The sequence below is a fragment of the Hylobates moloch genome, unplaced genomic scaffold (assembly GCF_009828535.3).
Source record: "Hylobates moloch isolate HMO894 unplaced genomic scaffold, HMol_V3 SCAFFOLD_12, whole genome shotgun sequence".
NCBI classification, from domain to species: domain Eukaryota; kingdom Metazoa; phylum Chordata; class Mammalia; order Primates; family Hylobatidae; genus Hylobates; species Hylobates moloch.
This window is the reverse complement of record NW_026652287.1, coordinates 68,645,938-68,664,350: the sequence shown is the minus strand read 5'-3', so window position 1 is coordinate 68,664,350 and position 18,413 is coordinate 68,645,938. Positions and strand designations below refer to the sequence as shown.

The 18,413-nt window shown below is 41.4% G+C and overlaps 2 protein-coding genes and 1 non-coding gene across 5 annotated transcripts in view; 2 read left to right on the top strand and 1 right to left on the bottom strand.

Annotated features, from left to right (window-relative positions):
- Positions 1-16,956, bottom strand: part of RAP1B (RAP1B, member of RAS oncogene family) — a 51,424-nt gene extending 34,468 nt beyond the window's left edge. Inside the window, exon 1 of one of the 3 annotated variants that reach the window (XM_032170691.2) lies at positions 16,785-16,956. The gene's annotated coding sequence lies outside the window, so the exon portion shown is untranslated. Of the gene's footprint in view, positions 1-6,449; positions 6,469-16,784 lie in introns of those variants that run through there. The other 2 variants (XM_032170690.2, XM_058426101.1) reach the window with 2 other exon arrangements.
- LOC116479772 (small nucleolar RNA SNORA70) lies at positions 328-462 on the top strand. Its single transcript, XR_004251083.1, has one exon. It is a non-coding gene; the product is annotated as a small nucleolar RNA SNORA70 (small nucleolar RNA).
- On the top strand, positions 470-868 carry LOC116478982 (large ribosomal subunit protein uL16-like). The gene has a single exon (XM_032170694.2). It carries the CDS (start codon positions 470-472, stop codon positions 866-868), a length of 399 nt encoding a protein of 132 aa, XP_032026585.2.
- Positions 16,957-18,413: the final 1,457 nt, after the last annotated feature.

Sequence of the window (18,413 nt, the reverse complement as noted above, 5' to 3'; positions counted from 1 at the left end):
ATGATAAAAGACGCTTTTAGTCAGGTATTATGTTTCTGTTAGATGTAGTTTGGCTGGTATGGGTCACATTCCAGCATGATGTGAAGTAAGGAGCTACGCATGGGGTATTTCGAAAAGTGGGTAAAACAAAAGTCACACTGGGAATAACAAGAGGGGAAGTTTCAAGGTCAGGTCAAATTTATATGTGAAGGCCCAGAAGCCCAGGAGTGCTAATCAATTTTAAAGTAGTGGTTGGCTACCAAACCATTTACACTTCTAACACTATTATTAGTAAAATCTCTCATTCTAGTAGGGATTGGGTGTATGTGTGTTTTAAAAAACACCCTGCTGCAGCCTATTAAGCCGACTGAGTTCCTTTCCTCATTGGGGCCCAGTGTGCAATGGCTACAAACAGCAGCTTCCTTGGTAGTGAATGCAGCCTGTTTGTTGTATCGGTTGCTCTAAGGGACCTTGGAGACAGTCCTTTCAGATGGATGTACATGTTTCTGACCTTGCACTACCCCAGTGTAGGCTTCAAACAGGCATGCGAGGTGCCTTTGGAAAGCCCCAGGGCACTGTGCCCAGGGTTCACATTGGCCAAGTTATCATGTCCATCCGCACCAAGCTGCAGAACAAGGAGAATGTGATTGAGGTCCTGCGCAGGGCCAAGTTCAAGTTTCCGGGCCACCAGAAGATCCACATCTCAAAGAAGTGGGGCTTCACCAAGTTCAATGCCAATGAGTTTGAAGACAGGGTGGCTGAGAAGCGGCTCATCCCAGATGGGTGTGGGGTCAACTACATTCCCAACCATGGCCCTCTGGACAAGTGGCGGGGCCCTGCATTCATGAGGGCTTCCACTGTGCTGCCCCCTCTTAATACTCACCAATAAATTCTACTTCCTGTCCACCCAAAACAAACAAACAAACAACAACAATAACAAAAAACACCCCGGAAAATTCTGATACTACCTTCCCTTTTCCTTAAGACATTTACCCAAGCCCAGAACTATTAGGGTCTGTCTACTAGGAACATTTTATTCATCTTTTTGCCTATAAAATAAATTTCCCCAATTTTGTACAGAAAAGGGTGTCTGCTATTCCTCAGATCTCCAGAAATCAGATTATTTAGTAGTTTAAATAAGCTACTCAAATGCCTTAACTTCCACAAGTCACAGATTAAAAATGAGACACTACCTCCAAAGGGATGACTGAGACTGGGGAGAAAAAGGTTGTCCAAGATGGTTCTCTATGTCCAAAATTTAAAGATACCGTCAAAAATGCCCCATAATATTTGCTGAACAGGTTGCAAAGTAACTACAACCACCACAGAAATAGCCCTATTAGTTAGAGAAAATATCTACTTTCATATATTTCAAGCAAATGCTATACTACATGCAGTTTATAAGCTGTTGGGGTAGAGGTATAAGAAATCCAGGAGACTGAGACCACGGTGAAACCCCATCTCTACTAAAAAAACAAACAAACAAAAAAATTGGCCAGGCGTGGTGGTGGGTGCCTGTATCCCAGCTACTCAGGAGGCTGAGGCAGGAGAATGGCGTGAACCCAGCAGGCGGAGCTTTCAGTGAGCCGAGATTGCGCCACTGCACACTCCAGCCTGGGCGACAGAGCGAGACTCCGTCTCAAAAAAAAAAGGAAATCGAAAAATCGAAAGTGAGGAACTTTAGTGTTAGTAGATAAATAAAGGTAAGAACTCCAGAACAAAGCATACCCATTTTCATGCATAGAAGAATGCCATAAATATTTTCTCAATATAAATGCTTAAGTGGGGTGGTGCTTTTGCAAACCATCACCCTCCACAAGGATGGGTGAAGCTTTTTTAAAACATGATTCTACAGTCTGTTTCAACACAAGGCTGAATTCAGAAATAAACAGAATTAGTGTCTTCTATGAGAGGAGAAACAAATGGCTCAGAAAAATATTTTATTTCATTTTACTGTTACCCTCATAACCAGGATCAGATGACAAACTCAATATGACCACTCCTGAATACATCTGAAACTTTTTTTTTTTTTTGAGACGGAGTCTCGCTCTATTGCCAGGCTGGAGTGCAGTGGCACGATCTCGGCTCACTGCAACGTCCGCCTCCCGGATTCAAGCAATTCTCCTGCCTCAGCCTCCCGAGTAGCTGGGACTACAGGTGCATGCCACCACACTCGGCTAATTTTTGTATTTTTTGTAGAGACGGCAGGGCGGGGGGGGGGGGGGGGGTTTTCACCATGTTGGCCAGGATGGTCTCGATCTCTTGACCTAGTGATCCACCCGCCTTGGCCTCCCAAAGTGTTGGGATTACAGGCATGAGCCACCACGCCCAGCCTCATCTGAAACTTTAAAAAAGAATGCCTTGATTTTAGATTGTGGGTTCATAACCTGCATGATTATATTATACATTCAAAATGAAACTTAAGGACCAGAATATTCCTAATGGAAAACTCTCCAGTAAACCTGCCAGAAGTTCAGAGGAGAAAAATTAACCAAGTAACAAAACATAGTGGGAGCATAGGTACTTCCTATAATTTTCTCTAATACTAATTTTAGTATCTCAACCTAAGCATTTATACTACCTGCTTATGTGCGCACTGGCTCATGCAGCTAATTGTGTTATAAAGTTTTTTTTTGACTAATTTAACAGTTCTTCCTTTTATAATCTACCCTCTTCAGTCTATTCAAAGATCCATTTAGTATTCTGCAAAATAAAGACCGCTCAGAAAAATGAAAGGCACACCACACTTCACTGGAAGACATAAATAATGTTTACATTGGGCTTTCACATATGAATAAACACTTAATTACTTACTTGCATAATTACTAGGCCAGTAAGCACTTAAAAAAAAAGTAGCTCCAAAAGATGCCTATCATGGCAATTCTAAAAGTGGTAAGACGGTATCCAAAAAACATCACATGCATTAACGTGTGCATCATTGAACATTAGTATATACACCGAACAAATGGATAAAGGCAATGAGAACCAAAGTCTGGGTGGTTAACTAGGCTGTTAGAATAACCAGAGCATCTGAAGAAAACATGGAAAGTGGGCAGTCACTTCCTGTAATCAATTCTGAGTTTCTAAGTAGCCTCTTCAGATATTTACTTCAATCCTTGTCACTACCAAATGGTTCCATCGAGGAGCTTTTGTTGTTGTTGTTGTTGTTATTGTTGTTTGAGACGGAGTCTCACTCTGTCGCTTAGGCTGGAGTGCAGTGGCATGATCTCAGCTCACTGCAACTTCTGCCTGCCAGGTTCCAGCAATTCTCCTGCCTCAGCCTCCTGAGTAGCTGGGACTACAGGAACACACCACCATGCCCAGATAATTTTTGTATTTTTAGTAAAGATGGGGTTTCACCATGTTGGCCAGACTGGTCTCGAACTCCTGGCCTCAAGTGATCCGCCTATCCTGGCCTCCCAAAGTGCTTGGATTACAGACGTGAGCTACCGTGTCTGGCCTGAGGATGTTTAAATGAGGATTACATTAGTCCTATTTACAATATTCCTATTCTAATCTTCTATTGTATTCTTACTTTACAATTAAATGTATCAAATAATTCTTAAAAACTTTATTAGGAAACAAACTGCCCAATATCTTACAAGACTTAAAAAATCACCAAGATGAAACTGTGGTTAAGTTATGAGCTCTCAATATTTAAACATTTAAAAAAAATGTTAGTGTTTGTCAGGCACCAACCTTAGCTATTTCCAAACATTTAACTGGACTATGCAATTATAGAATTAGGTGATTCTCCCATACCCTAAAGACTCATCACCCTCCAGCAGTGCATTCCATCCTGAGTCAGGGTCAAATAATTCCTTGGCAAAGAGGGTTTCTAAAGCTAATTGCTTCAAAGTAACATTTTCAGACCCTGGTATCTTCTCCAAACAGTAATGAATAAAGCCTTTTTAACTCATTTGAAACCAATTTCTTCTCTCGTTTTTTTTTTCCGAGATGGAGTCTCACTCTGTCGCGCAGGCTGGAATGCCATGGCGTGATCTCCGCTCACTGCAACCTCCGCCTCCTGGGTTCAAGTGATTCTCCTGCCTCAGCTTCCTGAGTAGCTGGGACTACTGTGGCGTGCACCACCACGCCCGGCTAAGTTTTTGTATTTTTAGTAGAGACAGGTTTCACTGTGTTAGCCAGGATGGTCTCGATCTCCTGACCGCCTGATCCACCCACCTTGGCCTCCCAAAGTGCTGGGATTACAGGCATGAGCCACTGCACCCAGCCTGAAACCGATTTCTTATAGAAATTCTGAAATCCTAAAATCTCTGAAAACTCAAAGTTCTATAACTATGTTGGTGGCAAAGCTTGACCTGATATATAATGGCAAAACTTCATCTGAGCACTGATGGGAGACTATTTTTACCTTTTCTCTCACTTAATGTGACTATCCATGTTTCACATTAATACTGTTTGATTACTCTTACCAAAATCTAAAACAAATCTTTCCTCAAAATTCTGAAATCCAAAAATACCTGGCACCAAAGGTTATATATAGGAAAGCGATTATGGCCCTATAATCAATTTTATAAACATCTACCAGAGCAAAACACTCTTGAATTTACTTCAATTTCTGTAGTGCTGCTCACTGTAATTCACTGTTAATCTCAAACTCCTTTAATATGCAGATTCTGCCTTATTTTTACTGTCTTTTCTAACTACTAGATCCTAAGGGTTTCACTTCTTCCTTTGACTCTAATAGGCACTCATTTATATCGCTCATTTGGATATTCTGAACTGCTAACAGTTTTATATTGGTTAACTTTTCATGTCTTTGCTAAAAACCTTTTGTGCAAAATTACTCAATTTAATCCTAACATATAGTAACTAAGAACAATTAGCTTTCAATAACATGCAATCAGATCAAATAGTCCTCAAGAGACAGATGACCTAAATAAAAAATGAGAAATTATAGTTGGACATAGATATAAAACTTTAAAAATTAGTTTAAGGCTGGTTGTGGTGGCTCACGCCTGTAAATCCCAGCACTTTGGGAGGCTGAGGCAGGAGGATCCTTGAGCCTAGTAGTTCCAGACTAGCCTGGGCAAGATTACAAGACCAGGCCGCTACCAAAAAAGTAAAGAAAAAACCAGTTTAAGGAGTAGCTTATGGGAATTGATATGGACAAACCGTTACATACTTTATATATTTTTTTAACTAAAATAATTCTCTTGACAGTTACTGGGCTAACCATTTGAGACAGTGGTGAAAAAGTAACATGATCTTCCTGTCCTCCTGAAACAGTTTAGAGGGGATGAGAGGTAAACAAATGGATAAATATAATTATTGATTATGGTAAGAACTACAGAGGTAATGAAGACAGATGCTCCTTTATATAAGATGATCAGGAAAAAACTCTGTAAATGTGACATCTGAACTGAGATCCACTGTTGTGACTGAGGCAGAATTGCAGAGGGCTGGCAAAAGATTGTCACAGAAAGAAGTACAGCTGACTAGAGCTTAGTGAGTAATGGGGATAAAGTTGTGAAGTAAGCAAGAACTGGATTATGCAGTACCTTCTAGGCCTTGATAAGGAACTGGTTCTTAAGGATAAATTGGGACCAGAGGGTATTATTACATATCTGATTTACATTTTTACATTTTTAAAAAGGTCACTTTGTATTCTGAGTGGAAAATAATGTGGGGAAGGACAAGAATGAAAACAAGTTAGGAAGCTCCTGTGAGTCCAGACAAGAGATGACTGTGGCTTAAACAAGGGTGGTATCACAGAAACACAGGATTTGAAAGCCCGAAAAGACCTTAACAGCCATTTAGTCCAACTGTCTCTACATAAAGATAAGGTCCTAAGACAGGAGTTAACTTGTTCAAGGTTTCATGACCAGTGCCAGAGACTAAACTGAAGCCTGTCACCTAGGTCAATGTTACCACCACTAAACCATGCTTTTTAAGACAACAGAGTACAATAAAAGGTCTAATTACTTAAAACAAATACCTGAGTTCTCAGATTTAATTTCACACCCAACCCAATGGAATGAGCTAAAACATATGAGGACAATGACATAAAGGTCTAATTCAAGCACCTGAAGGTCCAGAGAAAAGTACATAAGGGACTGCTGGGGAGCAGAACTAGTCAAAGGCTCTCCAGTCAAACTGCTTAGTGATGAAATTTTAAGACTATAATCTCTAACTCAAATATGATGCCAGTTTATCCTCTACATAGGACCTTCTGATGGGTAAGATGTATCATCCACTATAATCACAAGTGTTTTTCAATGTTGAGTTTATCATTCCTGTTGACCAGAACTGTGAAGTGAATTGCTTTTAACAGTAGTCCTGCACTTAACAAGAACCTCTTAATCACCATCCTCACTCTCTTTTCTGCTCTACTTCCTGCCCTTTCACCTCTTCATTGCCTATTATCACCATCATTAATCATCATCACTTTCATCTAAACAGAGAAATGTTATAAATGCTTTTTCTGTCCTTAAAAGCTTGCATACCTAGTCTTAATTGTTTTGTTGAAGGATGATTAAGTTGAGAGCACCTGGAAGAAAAAAACACAAGTATAAACAAGCTAAAATCGAAGGATTTAATGCAATATTTTCAACTAGCAACTAAAACTCTATAAACAAGTCAGTGACTTGTCACCTTGTGACTAATTTGGATGTCCTGGACATAAAATATGATCTCAGTATGTTCCCTAATTCAGAACTGCTAGAACAGCTGACCAGTTAATTATTTAATACAGGCAGCACTAAAGCTTCCTGTTAAATTCCCTTGCTCTTTATGGGATTAGCTCATGTAGGCAGGAGTTCTATAATGCTTAATCCCTGAAGCTATCCTGAAGTTAGCATTTTCACATGTATTCCTTCCCTAAACCTTTTTCTTCCTCTGGTGTCAACTTTGTTCTCTGCAACACTGGTGTTCATACTGAATTCTCTTTTCTCTCCATTTTAATCTCTGTAGGGAAATAACTGGCACTAAATTTCCAAGAAACTGTGCACAATACAAACTGTAACTTAACCATCTTTCTTAACACTTTCCTAATCTGAAACTGATTACTCGATCCAAATACAGTCTAAAAATCCCTTAAAATTTGTAACCAGACTGGTGTTGTGGCTCACTCCTGTAATCCTAGCACTTTGGAGGACTGAGGTAGGAGAATTGATTGAGCCAAGGAGTTTGACACCAGCCTGGGCAACATGGCAAAACCCTGTCTCTACAAAAAAATACAAAAGTTAGTTGGGTGTGGTGGCACACGCCTGTAGTCCCAGCTACTCGGGAGGCTGAGGTGGATCAACTGAGCCAGGGAGGTCGAGGCTTCAGTGAGTTGTGACACTGCACTCAAGCCTAGGTGAAGTGAGACCTTGTCTCAAAAAAAAAAAAAAGGGAAAATAAAATTTGGACTTATCCCATGAGTTTATAAAAACAGTTTAACAAGGATTGCTACAAATGTTTTAAAATTAACATAAAAAAGAAGGCCGTGGAGTGGCTTTACCCAGCACTTTGGGAGGCCGAGGTGGGTGGATCACCTGAGGTCAGAAGTTCGGGACCAGCCTGGCCAATATGGTGAAACCCTGTCTCTACTAAAACTACAAAAATTAGCCAGGCATGGTGGTGGCGCCTGCAATCCCAGCTACTTGGGAGGCTGAGGCAAGAGAATCGCTTGAACCTGGGAGGAGGAGGTTACAATGAGCTGAGATTGCACCACTGTATTCCATAATCCAGCCTGGGTGACAAGAGAGACAGACTCAGTCTCACAAAAAAAAAAAAAAAAAAAGCAAGAAACAGCATTCTCCTGAAAGGTAAAAAAAGGATCATTCTACAGGTGTGTTTTTGAAGAGTGTCTACTTAAGGTAAGACAACACACCAAATTCTCAGGTCAAAAAGACATTACTAAACTTGAAACTTACAGCTTTACTATGGGAAAGTTACCAAATATTTTAAAACTGAGAAAGTCAACTACTAAAAATCTACTTAAGGATTACGTCAGAATTTGGACACAAGGGAATTCTGTCTATAGATGAGCAGTCAGGTATACAAAACAAATATTAAAACCAAAAATAGGCTTAAAAATAACTATTATCTAATCCATTACCAAGACTAAAAGTTGAATGGACTGCTCAGAGAAGACTACAAAGAAGTTAAACTTAAACTGATTATATATCAATAGATTTTAAGATAAAGCACATGAAAACATTGCTTCACATTTATCTATGGCTCCCATTCCTGCTTCCAACAAAAATATAAACAAAATAAATCAAAGAAGACATCGAACACTGAGAGCAAGCATGGAAAATGAGTAATACAAAATACATCAGACAGTTGGGAATATTTTAATAGCGTTTTCAGATAAATCTGGATATTGGTCTTTGACACTACACCAAAGCTCAGCAATTGGTTGCAATATGGAACAGGATACCTTATTGATAAACTTTATGTTCTCTATAACATTAAAATCCGTTGGTCTAGCTGACACTTTGGAAAGATTTCTTACCCATGTATGATTTTTATAATATTATGCATTGATCATTTGGAAATACTGACTCAGTTATGCAGATAATCAAATAATGACAGATTTCATTATATACTTACAGCAGCTGATACAAGCTTTCTAAAATTTTTGCTTAAAATCTAGGAACTTTATCATTGACAATACTACTACTATTTTCCCTAAAGCAAAGCCTCACTGTTTTCAAGAAAATGTCAGCCTAATGCCCTAGTCTGGCATTCTTCTAAGCAAAAATGGCATTATATGAAGACTGATTCAGTGTGCAACTCAATCACACAAATATTTTCCCTAGAAACAACTATTATATTTCAGTATGCTGCCAAGTGTTTTTGTTTTGTTTTTTGAGACAGGGTCTTGCTCTGTTACCCAGGTTGAAGTGCAGTGGCACGATCACAACTAACTGCAGCCTCCAACTCCTGGGCTCAAGAGATCCTTCCACCTCAGCCTCCAGAGTAGCTGTAGGTGTGCATGACCACACTGGGTTTCTTTTTTTTTTTTTAATAGGAGAGACAGGCTCTCACTACATTGCCCAAGCTGGACTTAGCCTCCCAAAGTGCTGGGAGGCTTGCTGTCCATGGCCTCGCCAGTGTTTTAAGCATACTTCCTATTTTGTTACAGTATATTAAAAAGATGTGTACAAAGGTAGAGATTTAGTTTAAAATTTTTTTACTTCTTCATCAAGAGCATTTAGGTGAAACTTAAAAAACAAAATGTGAGTGCATGGCAGTGAATACAATGATTATTAGGACAGTGAAGTACTCTAACCTGGTTTATTCTAAAGTGCCAGAAGTTTTATCCACCACTGTTTTTACATTACAGGTACAAATGTCACTACAGAGAAAACGGCAAAGAATGTCTCAGTGTTATAAAAATAGTTTTGCACTTGCAGACTCGCCAAAAATGTCTAGGGGACCTCCAGGATTCCTTGGACCATACTTTGAAAATACTGATCTAGGTAATGCATGTTACACTAATCAAAACTCACAATTATTTATTAGTCCTTATTCATACTTTAATGGGAATCTTAAGCAATGCCGTAAGAGAATAAAAGCTTTATAGGGCCAGGCAAGGTGGCTCACGCCTGTAATCCCAGCACTTTGGGAGGCTGAGGTGGGCAGATCACAAGGTGAGGAGTTCGAGACCAGCCTGGCCAATATGGTGAAGCCCCGTCTCTAAGAAAAATACAAAAAAAATTAGCCAAGCGTGCTGGCGCATGCCTGTAATCCCAGCTACTCAAGAGGCTAAGGCAGGAGAATTGCTTGAACCCGGGAGGCAGAGGTTGCATTGAGCGGAGATCGTGTCACTGCATTCTAGCCTGGGCGACAGACTCCATCTCAAAAAAAAAAAAAAAAACAAAAACGCTTTATGGAACAAGAACTAATACGGCTGGGTATGGTGGCTCACGCTTGTAATCCTAGCATTTTGGGAGGTGGAGGCGGGCAGATTACTTGAGCTCAGGAGTTCAGACCAGCATGGGCAACATGGTGAGACCCTGTCTCTACAAAAAATACAAAAATTAGCTGGGCATGGTGGCATGCGCCTGTAGGCCCAGCTACTTGGGGAGCTGAGGCTGGAGAATGGCTTGAATCTGGGAGGGTGAGGCTGCAGTGAGCCAAGTTTGTGCCACTGTACTCCGGCCTGGGTGACAGAGTGAGGCTGTCAAAAAAATATAGTACATTATTATTTTATGGTTTATAAAACATTTATGAGTAATACTGCATTTGATCCTCAACAACTCTAACAACAGTATGTCATCATTCTCACTGAGGAGGCAAGGAGGCTGGAAAGCTTCAGAAGGAAAGTACACATTTTGCTTTATACACATTTTGCTTTAAAAAAGTCATTGTAGTGATGGCATTATGGATGATACTCATTTTCTTCTTTATACTTTTCTATATTCTAAACATTAGTAAGAAAATCAAAGACAATCTTATAAATACAAATTCAGTACACTATCTCAAGTTTGTTAATTTCAAGAGCAGTAGGAGAAAATAACAGATAACATACATTATATATCTCATCCTATCCCTCAATTCAAGATTCCAGAGGAATTCCTGCATTTTGCTATTGTATTGAGAAGCTCGTGGATAACTTAGAAGCATCAGCCACAAATGTTAGTACAATGTAGTAATAGGATTCCACATTCTAACTGCAACTTTAAAACACAAGGTAACAAACAGCTGGATGCAACAAACGTACCTTTTGACGCATAAAAACTAAGTAAAAATAGATTATATATATAGTCCTTATTTTATTGATACCCTTTCAGTTCTATTAACTGAGAACTTAGAAAGTCCCTGAATTTAGTATAAAGTAACTCTGAAAAATATATTCTAATGTGAGGATAAATTTTAGAATACACAGATAATTATAATTTCATTTTACCCAGCATTTTCCATTTCCTCTCCAGAAGCTTTCACCAAAAATTGCTACTAAATAGACAAAACATGTTTCATCTTTTTCCCTTCCCACAAGGCAAAGAAAAGGAAACAGGTAGAGGCAATCCACCACTTCGGCAATCAGTTCACTGTATATTTTTAAAATAAAGTTACTTAGTGAAATGCTGGGCCAGGCACAGTGGCTCATGCCTATAATCCCAGCACTTTGGGAGGCCAAGAAGGGTGGATCCCTTGAGCCCACGAGTTTGAGGTGACCTTCGGCAACATGGTGAAACCGTCTCTACAAAAAATACAAAACCTGGCCGGGCGCAATGGCTCACGCCTGTAATCCCAGCACTTTGGGAAGCCGAGGCAGGTGGATCACCTGAGGTCAGGAATTCGAGACCAGCCTGACTAATATGGTGGAACTCCCTCTCTACTAAATATACAAAAGTTAGCTAGATGCGGTGGCCTGCACCTGTAGTACTAGCTGCTCAGCAGGCTGAGGCAGGAGAATTGCTTGAACCCGGAGGCGGAGGTTGCAGTGAGCTGAGATTGCGCCACCGCACTCCAGCCTGGGGGACAGAGTGAGACTCCGTCTCAAAAAAAAAAAAAAAAAAAAAAAAAAAAAAATTAGCCAGGCACAGTATTCCCAGCTACTCGGGAGGCTTAGACTGGAGGACTGCTTGACCCCTGGAGACAGAGGCTGTGGTGAACTGAGATCCTGCCACTGCACTCCAGCCTGACTGACAGAGCGAGACTGTCTCAAAAAAAAAAAAAAAAAAAAAGGCCAGGCGCGGTGGCTCATGCTTGTAATCCAGCACTTTGGGAGGCCAAGGCGGGTGGATCTCAAGGTCAGGAGATTGAGACCATCCTGGCTAACACAGTGAAACCCCGACTCTACTAAAAATACAAAAAATTAGCCGGGTGTGGTGGTGGGCACCTGTAGTCTCAGCTACTCGGGAGGCTGAGGCAGGAGAATGGCGTGAACCCAGGAGGCGGAGCTTGCAGTGAGCCAAGACTGTGCCACTGCACTCCAGCCTGGGCGACAGAGCGGGACTCCGTCTCAAAAAAAAAAAAAAATCAGAGCGGGACTCCGTCTCAAAAAAAAAAAAAAAAATCCAAATTATTTATTAGAGTTTTTAATGGATGCTCACTTCCTTTATTCAGTCTATTTGCACAACAGTTAAAAACATTCAATCCCCCAGTACTGGAAACAATCACAAGTTATGAGACCAGAATTCAGTTAAAATTTAAAAGGTCTCACTGATATATGTATATGTGTATATATATATATATATATATATATAAAGTAGTATAACTACAAAAACAAAGTGAAAGTAATTACAAGTAAGCTTTAGGAAATGGTTTGATATAAAACTCAAACTCACAACATTAAATAATTACTCTCTATGGTCAGAGAGACAGATTTGTAACTTAAAAGAACATTTCTAGTATGCAGGCACCTCATATACAATCAAGTAATTTTTTTCTTTTTTTTTTTCTTTTTTTTTTTTTTTTTAGAGTTTCCCCTTTGCCCGGGGTTGTGGGTGTGGGGGAAGGATCTTGGCTCACTGCAACCTCCGCCTCCAGGTTCAAGCGATTCTCCTGCCTCAGTCTCCCAACTAGCTCGGATTATAGGCACCTCCCACTACACCCAGCTAATTTTTTGTATTTTGAGTTGTATACTGATACCACAGAATATAGTCCTCCTGTACAACAAAAATCAGATGGAAATTCTGCAATTCATGTTGTAAATATTTTTTATTTTAGGGAATTTAAATTAAAAAAACTGGTACATTTCCCCTACATTTTCATTTTTTTCCTAAGTTTTAGGGTTCTTTGGAAAGTTTTAAAAATTTTGACCCTCTACTGATTCAAAGGAAAAAAAATCTTTCTAAATTACTACTTAAATAATCAGTTGCTACTGCACCCTTGATTTGACCAACATTAGGAATAAATAGTCCAATGTTAGGAAATACGGAATTTACGTAAGTGATACTATTTTTTGTTGCTGGTGAATTTTAAAGTGATGTTTTTAAGGCAGCACAAAAGTTCCTGATAACTTTTCTTGTTTAAAATAGAAACTCTCTAAGACCAAAGAGACTTGCTTTAGAATCCAGTGCTCAACTGGGTTCAAAGTACAACAGATTATATACAAGCCAGTTTTTACTGCAAATGGATAAATTCATCTATTCTTTGTAGCTACTGCTTCCACTGTGCTCATGAGATTTACAAAGAACTTAAGACCTCAAGTGGTAATTAGTACCTTTCAATACCATTGCAAAATAATCTATGAACACAGGAAAACATTAGCTTCCAGAGCCATGGTACAGTACACTCCTGTTTATAGATGGCTGAACTAAAAATTTTGTCCAATGTTACAATGAATCATTGCATCAGCCAAAATGTCTTAACTTGTTCTAAAAGAAATTCAATTTGAAAAGTCTAACAAAAACTTCAGTCTAATCTCTTAGACCATGGAGTCCTCAATGAGAGGAGGGGGAAGAAAACCCAGGGCATATTTTTAGTCACAACCTTTGTCTTAGAAAGTTTAAGAAAGACCAATATTTGCCTAACTTTTCTATAGAGTGAACATGTGACATCACTGCTATAAAATAGCAGTAAATAGCTAATTCATAAATGCTAAATTACTCCTAGTGCCAGTCAAATCTAGACACTGCAGATCAATACTCAACCTCCTCTTTAGCAACACAGAGAAACACAGTTATTTTACATCTTTAAGGAAATGATGCAAATCAGTAAGATCTGTGTGATAATCGATAATAAAACAGCCTATTTAAACAATACTTTTGGGGAAAAAGTAAATGGACACCTTGTAAAATCGGTCAAATTCTCTGTAACAGATCCAATTTCAGATTAATTTCACTGCCTCAATAAATATTTATCCAGTACCTACAAAAGGCAAAAAAACGTGAACGTGAGCTTTTCATCCAAATCTTAGACTGCATTTAAAATAACATGTCTAATCAGTTACCATGTTATCAATCTCTGCATAGACCTTCCACCAATCTTGAATTAGACAGGAAGATACACTTGCAAGGATCCTTACAAAAATGGATCTAGTTGTTTTAACGATTAATTGTTTGCTATACCCTCCTTACATGGTGGCTCTTTATTATGGGAGGGGGTCACTTTACCTTTATACAGGTTAAGAGAAAATACTGGAATTCTGGAAAGGATTGAGGATAGAACGAAAATTAATTTGTCAAGTAAAAGGGATTCCAAAGCCAATATGGAAATGTTTCTTTTTAAAGGATTACACCGTTCTCTTCAAGTATCCTCTCTTTGAATGTTCATTACCATTATAATCCCTAAATTCAAACGCTAACCATTACACTGTGCCCAGGCAAAGCGCTAGGAAAAATACTGTGAAGAATGAAATGGATCAAGTCCCTACCCTCATGGTACTTACATTTAATTGGTGTTGAATGTCTACTGCAAGGCACCATGCCAGTGCTTTAAGGCATACAAAACAATATATATCTTGTGGTTGGAGTTTACAATTCAATGGAATAAATAATATATAATGGTAACAGGAGGTAGGAAGTAATGCGTGTCATAGAAGGTAAGAGAGATGACTTTTACGCGGTCGGGGGTGAGTGGGAGAACGTAAAAGAGAGCAGAGCAATCATTTTCTTTTTCCCTTTTTTTTTTTTAGACAGGGTCTAGCTCTGTCACCTAGGCTGGAGTACAGTAGTGCCATCTCGGCTCACTGCAGCCTCTGCCTTCCAGGTTCAAGCTGGTTCAATCTGAACTTCCCAGGTTCAGATTCTCGTGCCTCAGCCTCCCGAATAGCTGGGATTGCAGGCGCGTGCCACTACACCCGGCTAAGTTTTGTATTTTTAGTAGAGACGGGGTTTCACCATGTTGCCCAGGCTGTTCTCGAACTCCTACCTCAAGTGATCCGCCTGCCTCGGCTTGGCCTCCCAAAGTGCAGGGATTACAGGCATAAGCCACCACGCCTAGCCAGAGCAATCATTTTCATGCCCCATACCACATTTTAAAGTTAAATCAGTTTAGTATTGGTTCTTCAGTTGTATTTTGATAGCTGGCATATTAAAAACAACAAACTGGCTACATGTGTTCCAATGATTTACTTTAGGACTTCCTCAGATAAGGCAGCTTCACAATTTATTGTCAATGTCAAACAAGGAAATGCATGTGAAAACACCTAATGCAGTACAGATTAAAAGCACAGATGGGCTCAAATAAGACTATCATTCAGGCTCTGTGTGCTTATTTAATCTGAGTATCAGTTTCCTCACCTAAAACCTGAGGATGAAACTACCCAAGTGGTTTTTCCTCCTATTTGACTAAGGTACCCCTTTTTAAAAGTGCGATATGGGAAGAATATTCTTTGTAAGATGATAATTCACTATAAAAATGTTGTATTTCTTTCTCCATGTTGTCTCTTATGGATAGACTACTGTCCTAAAGGTCAGTGGACCCACTAACTGGTTATCTTAACTAGGCCTCAGTTTCCTCCTCCATAAAATGACAGGGTGGGACTGGATGATCTAAATAGTCCCTTCCGGCCCTTAAAAAGTCCCATGACTCCACTATGACTCAATAAATGCTATTTCAAGAGTCAGCTTTTAAGAGTAATATGGGCTTGAAGTTAAATGAATGTCTTTCTTTTCTATTTACATAAGTTACTTTTTGTTAAAATAAGGTCTAGTTGAGCAAGTCCAAACAGTATTTTAATTACAAAAAAAGAGAGTTGAAAAATAAATTTACGAGTTAAGAGCTTTAAATTGTTAAGTACTCGACATATATTAGATGCTGCCAGCAAAACCAAAATCCAATTAGATGGAATTAATTTTAAAATACTAAAATCACAATCTTCGTTTAGTGTCAACTTTCTACCCCGTAAAAATGTGACTTCCCGTTACTGCAACACAGAACTGCTTCTATTCATACCAATCAGAAGTTACAGGGCCAAAACGTTTTTCTAAACTATTGAAGAGAGTGGGAGAGGGGGGAAAGCGAAGGGGAAGGAAACCATCTGCTTTAACTTGCAAGAATTATCTTTTCTCCAAGGCATCAGTGTTTTTCAGAAGAAAAATCCGGAGGGCCCAGTTCATTGGGCGTAGTTTTAAATAAAATTCATGGCGCTGATAGTTTTAAGATTAGACACCTCGAGATGGCGAAAAAGAGAAGAGGACAAACTTCCTGGATTTTCTCTCCCTCTGTAAGAGAGATTTCCTCTTGCTGACGAAGGGAAAGGCCCCTTTAACAGTTTTTCTCTACACGGTGGCTGCTGCCAGACTAGGTGGGGCTCTCTCCGCTGCCTTCCTCCTGCCACTTCCCGCAACAAATGGAGCAAGCCAACCCCGTTTCAAGCAAACTTTTTCCCCTGTCAGGCTCAAGCCCGCGGGGCGCCGGGGAGTGGTTTCCCCCGAAGGCTCCTCGCCCTAGCTCTGGACTGGGGGAAGCTGGGTCTTTGCAAAGGACAACTTTCTGGTTTCCGTTCTAACTTCCACCCATACCACGGAGGTAACCCAGGCGACAAGCGAGGGGGCTCGGGGCGGGGAGCGAGTCTTTGGGGGAGCCGGGGAGGAAAGGAGGGCGGCGGGAGAAGCTGCGGCGGCCGCGGGCTGAAGAGAGCGGGCGGATGGGGGGGGTCCTCGGGCTCTCACTTCCTCCGCCATATTTCAGACATTTGACCCCTTCCGCAAAGCGCGCTGTTCCCCCGCGGCGGCGGCGGCTCCTCCTCGCTGGCCCGCAAGGCAGCGCGCTCGCCGGCCCGGCGCCTGGCCTTCGCGCCACCTGCCGTGCGCCGAGGGGCTGCCGCCGCTGGGGCCCCTGACCGCCGCGCCCGGCCCGCGCCTCGCCGCACCCTGCCCGCTCCCCTCAGCCGGCGCCCGGCCCCCGCCCCGCGCGGCCGCCGCCGCCGCTTCCCTCAGCGGCCACGCACTCACTCTGCGAACCTCTCACGCTGTCACCGGGTCCCTGCAGCCAGCGTCGCCCCGCGCTCCCTCCGGGTCGCTACTCTAGGCGCCACGGCGGTCCTGCCTCTGCCGCCGCCGCTCCGGCTGGTTTACACGCCTGAATCTGGGCGAGGTTTGGCGATGTCGCCTTGACGTCAGGCGTTCAGCCTCGCTCCAGCTTCCGCCCGCGGGCGGGGCGCGCGGGTGCGCGGCCCGGGAAGGGGCGGGCCCTGGAGGGGCGGGGCGAGGGGAACCGAGGGGGCGGGGCCGCCGTGCGCCGTGTCCTCCGCATGCCGCGAAGCCGGAGCGCAGGCCCTGCTCACGGGCCCCTTAGCTACCTCTGGGCGGCCTGTCTGCCGAGGTTTTTCTCTCTAGCTGCGCCGCGCCTTCAGGCTTGCTTCCCCAGGCTGTCTGGTGGGCGGAATCCGCGCGTCGGTGTTTCTGACCCTCGTAGGTTCCAGTGGAACCCTCTGAAACCCAAAAGGCGCCGCCTCTTAATGCAAACTGTAGTCATTGACTCGTCCAGTCTGTTGGTATTCGCGTCGTCCTTTGTGCTGGGCAAAGTAACCGTGAAGTAACGGAGAGCGCCGTTTCTACACATAGAGCTCCCCGAGGGAGCCTGGGCCGGCAAGTCTTTCAATTCTTGAGATGCCTTTTCTCCTGGATTGACAAGTATTTTATCCATTGGTGTCTTAACCCGGGCGAACTCTTTCCAAATTCCCTTGCCAACGCAGTTATCAAATCGATGATTTCCAAATAAGTTTGTACCCTGCACCTAAACCAACGCCATTTATATAACTAAAATAAATTGCGTATTTTAATGCATGGCCTGGACGCTTTATTCACTTCACAGGATTACCCATAGGCAGGTAGGTTTATCGTGTGACTTCAGGGCACCAGAAAACACTTTCTGTTCCAAAATGCCTCGTTCCAAAAAGGGCGGGAACTTAACACGGGAACTTACCATTCTTACCCTTAGTACAAGAAACTTACCAGAACTTTTTCTTGAAGCAGTTCTGATGGGCGAGGAGATTAAGAGAGCAAAGTGTAGGGAAAAGTGGGGATCGAGGGGTCATTTAAGACTTTCTTGATTCATAATTTAATTAGGCCCTGTACAAATTATTCTTGAAATAAATCTTCATAAACGTTGATAAATTTGGAAGATAAATGGAATGTGATCAATTTCACTCCTTTTAAGAATATGTAGTGATTGAAAACTAAGCTAACCTAAGTTAAATGAATAGGTGAGAATGAATTATAACAGTTCTCTGTGTTTTATAATGTTTTACAATTTAGGTTAATTGAATAGATTACCTATTTCGATAATTTCTATTTCCTTAGAAAAACGTTTTTAAAAAAATTATTTACTGTCTGTATTTATTGTGCATACAACATGACCGTTTGAAGTAATGTATACATTGTTACATTACCTCACGGAGTTACCTTTTTTTTTTTTTTAGAGTCTTCTCTGTCACCCAGGCTGGAGTGCAGTGGCATGATCTTGGCTCACTGCAATTTCCGCCTCTCAGGTTCAAGCGATTCTTCTGTCTCAGCCTCCAGAGTAGCTGGGATGACGGGCGCGCGCCACCACGCCCAGCTAATTTTTAGTAGAGAGGGGAT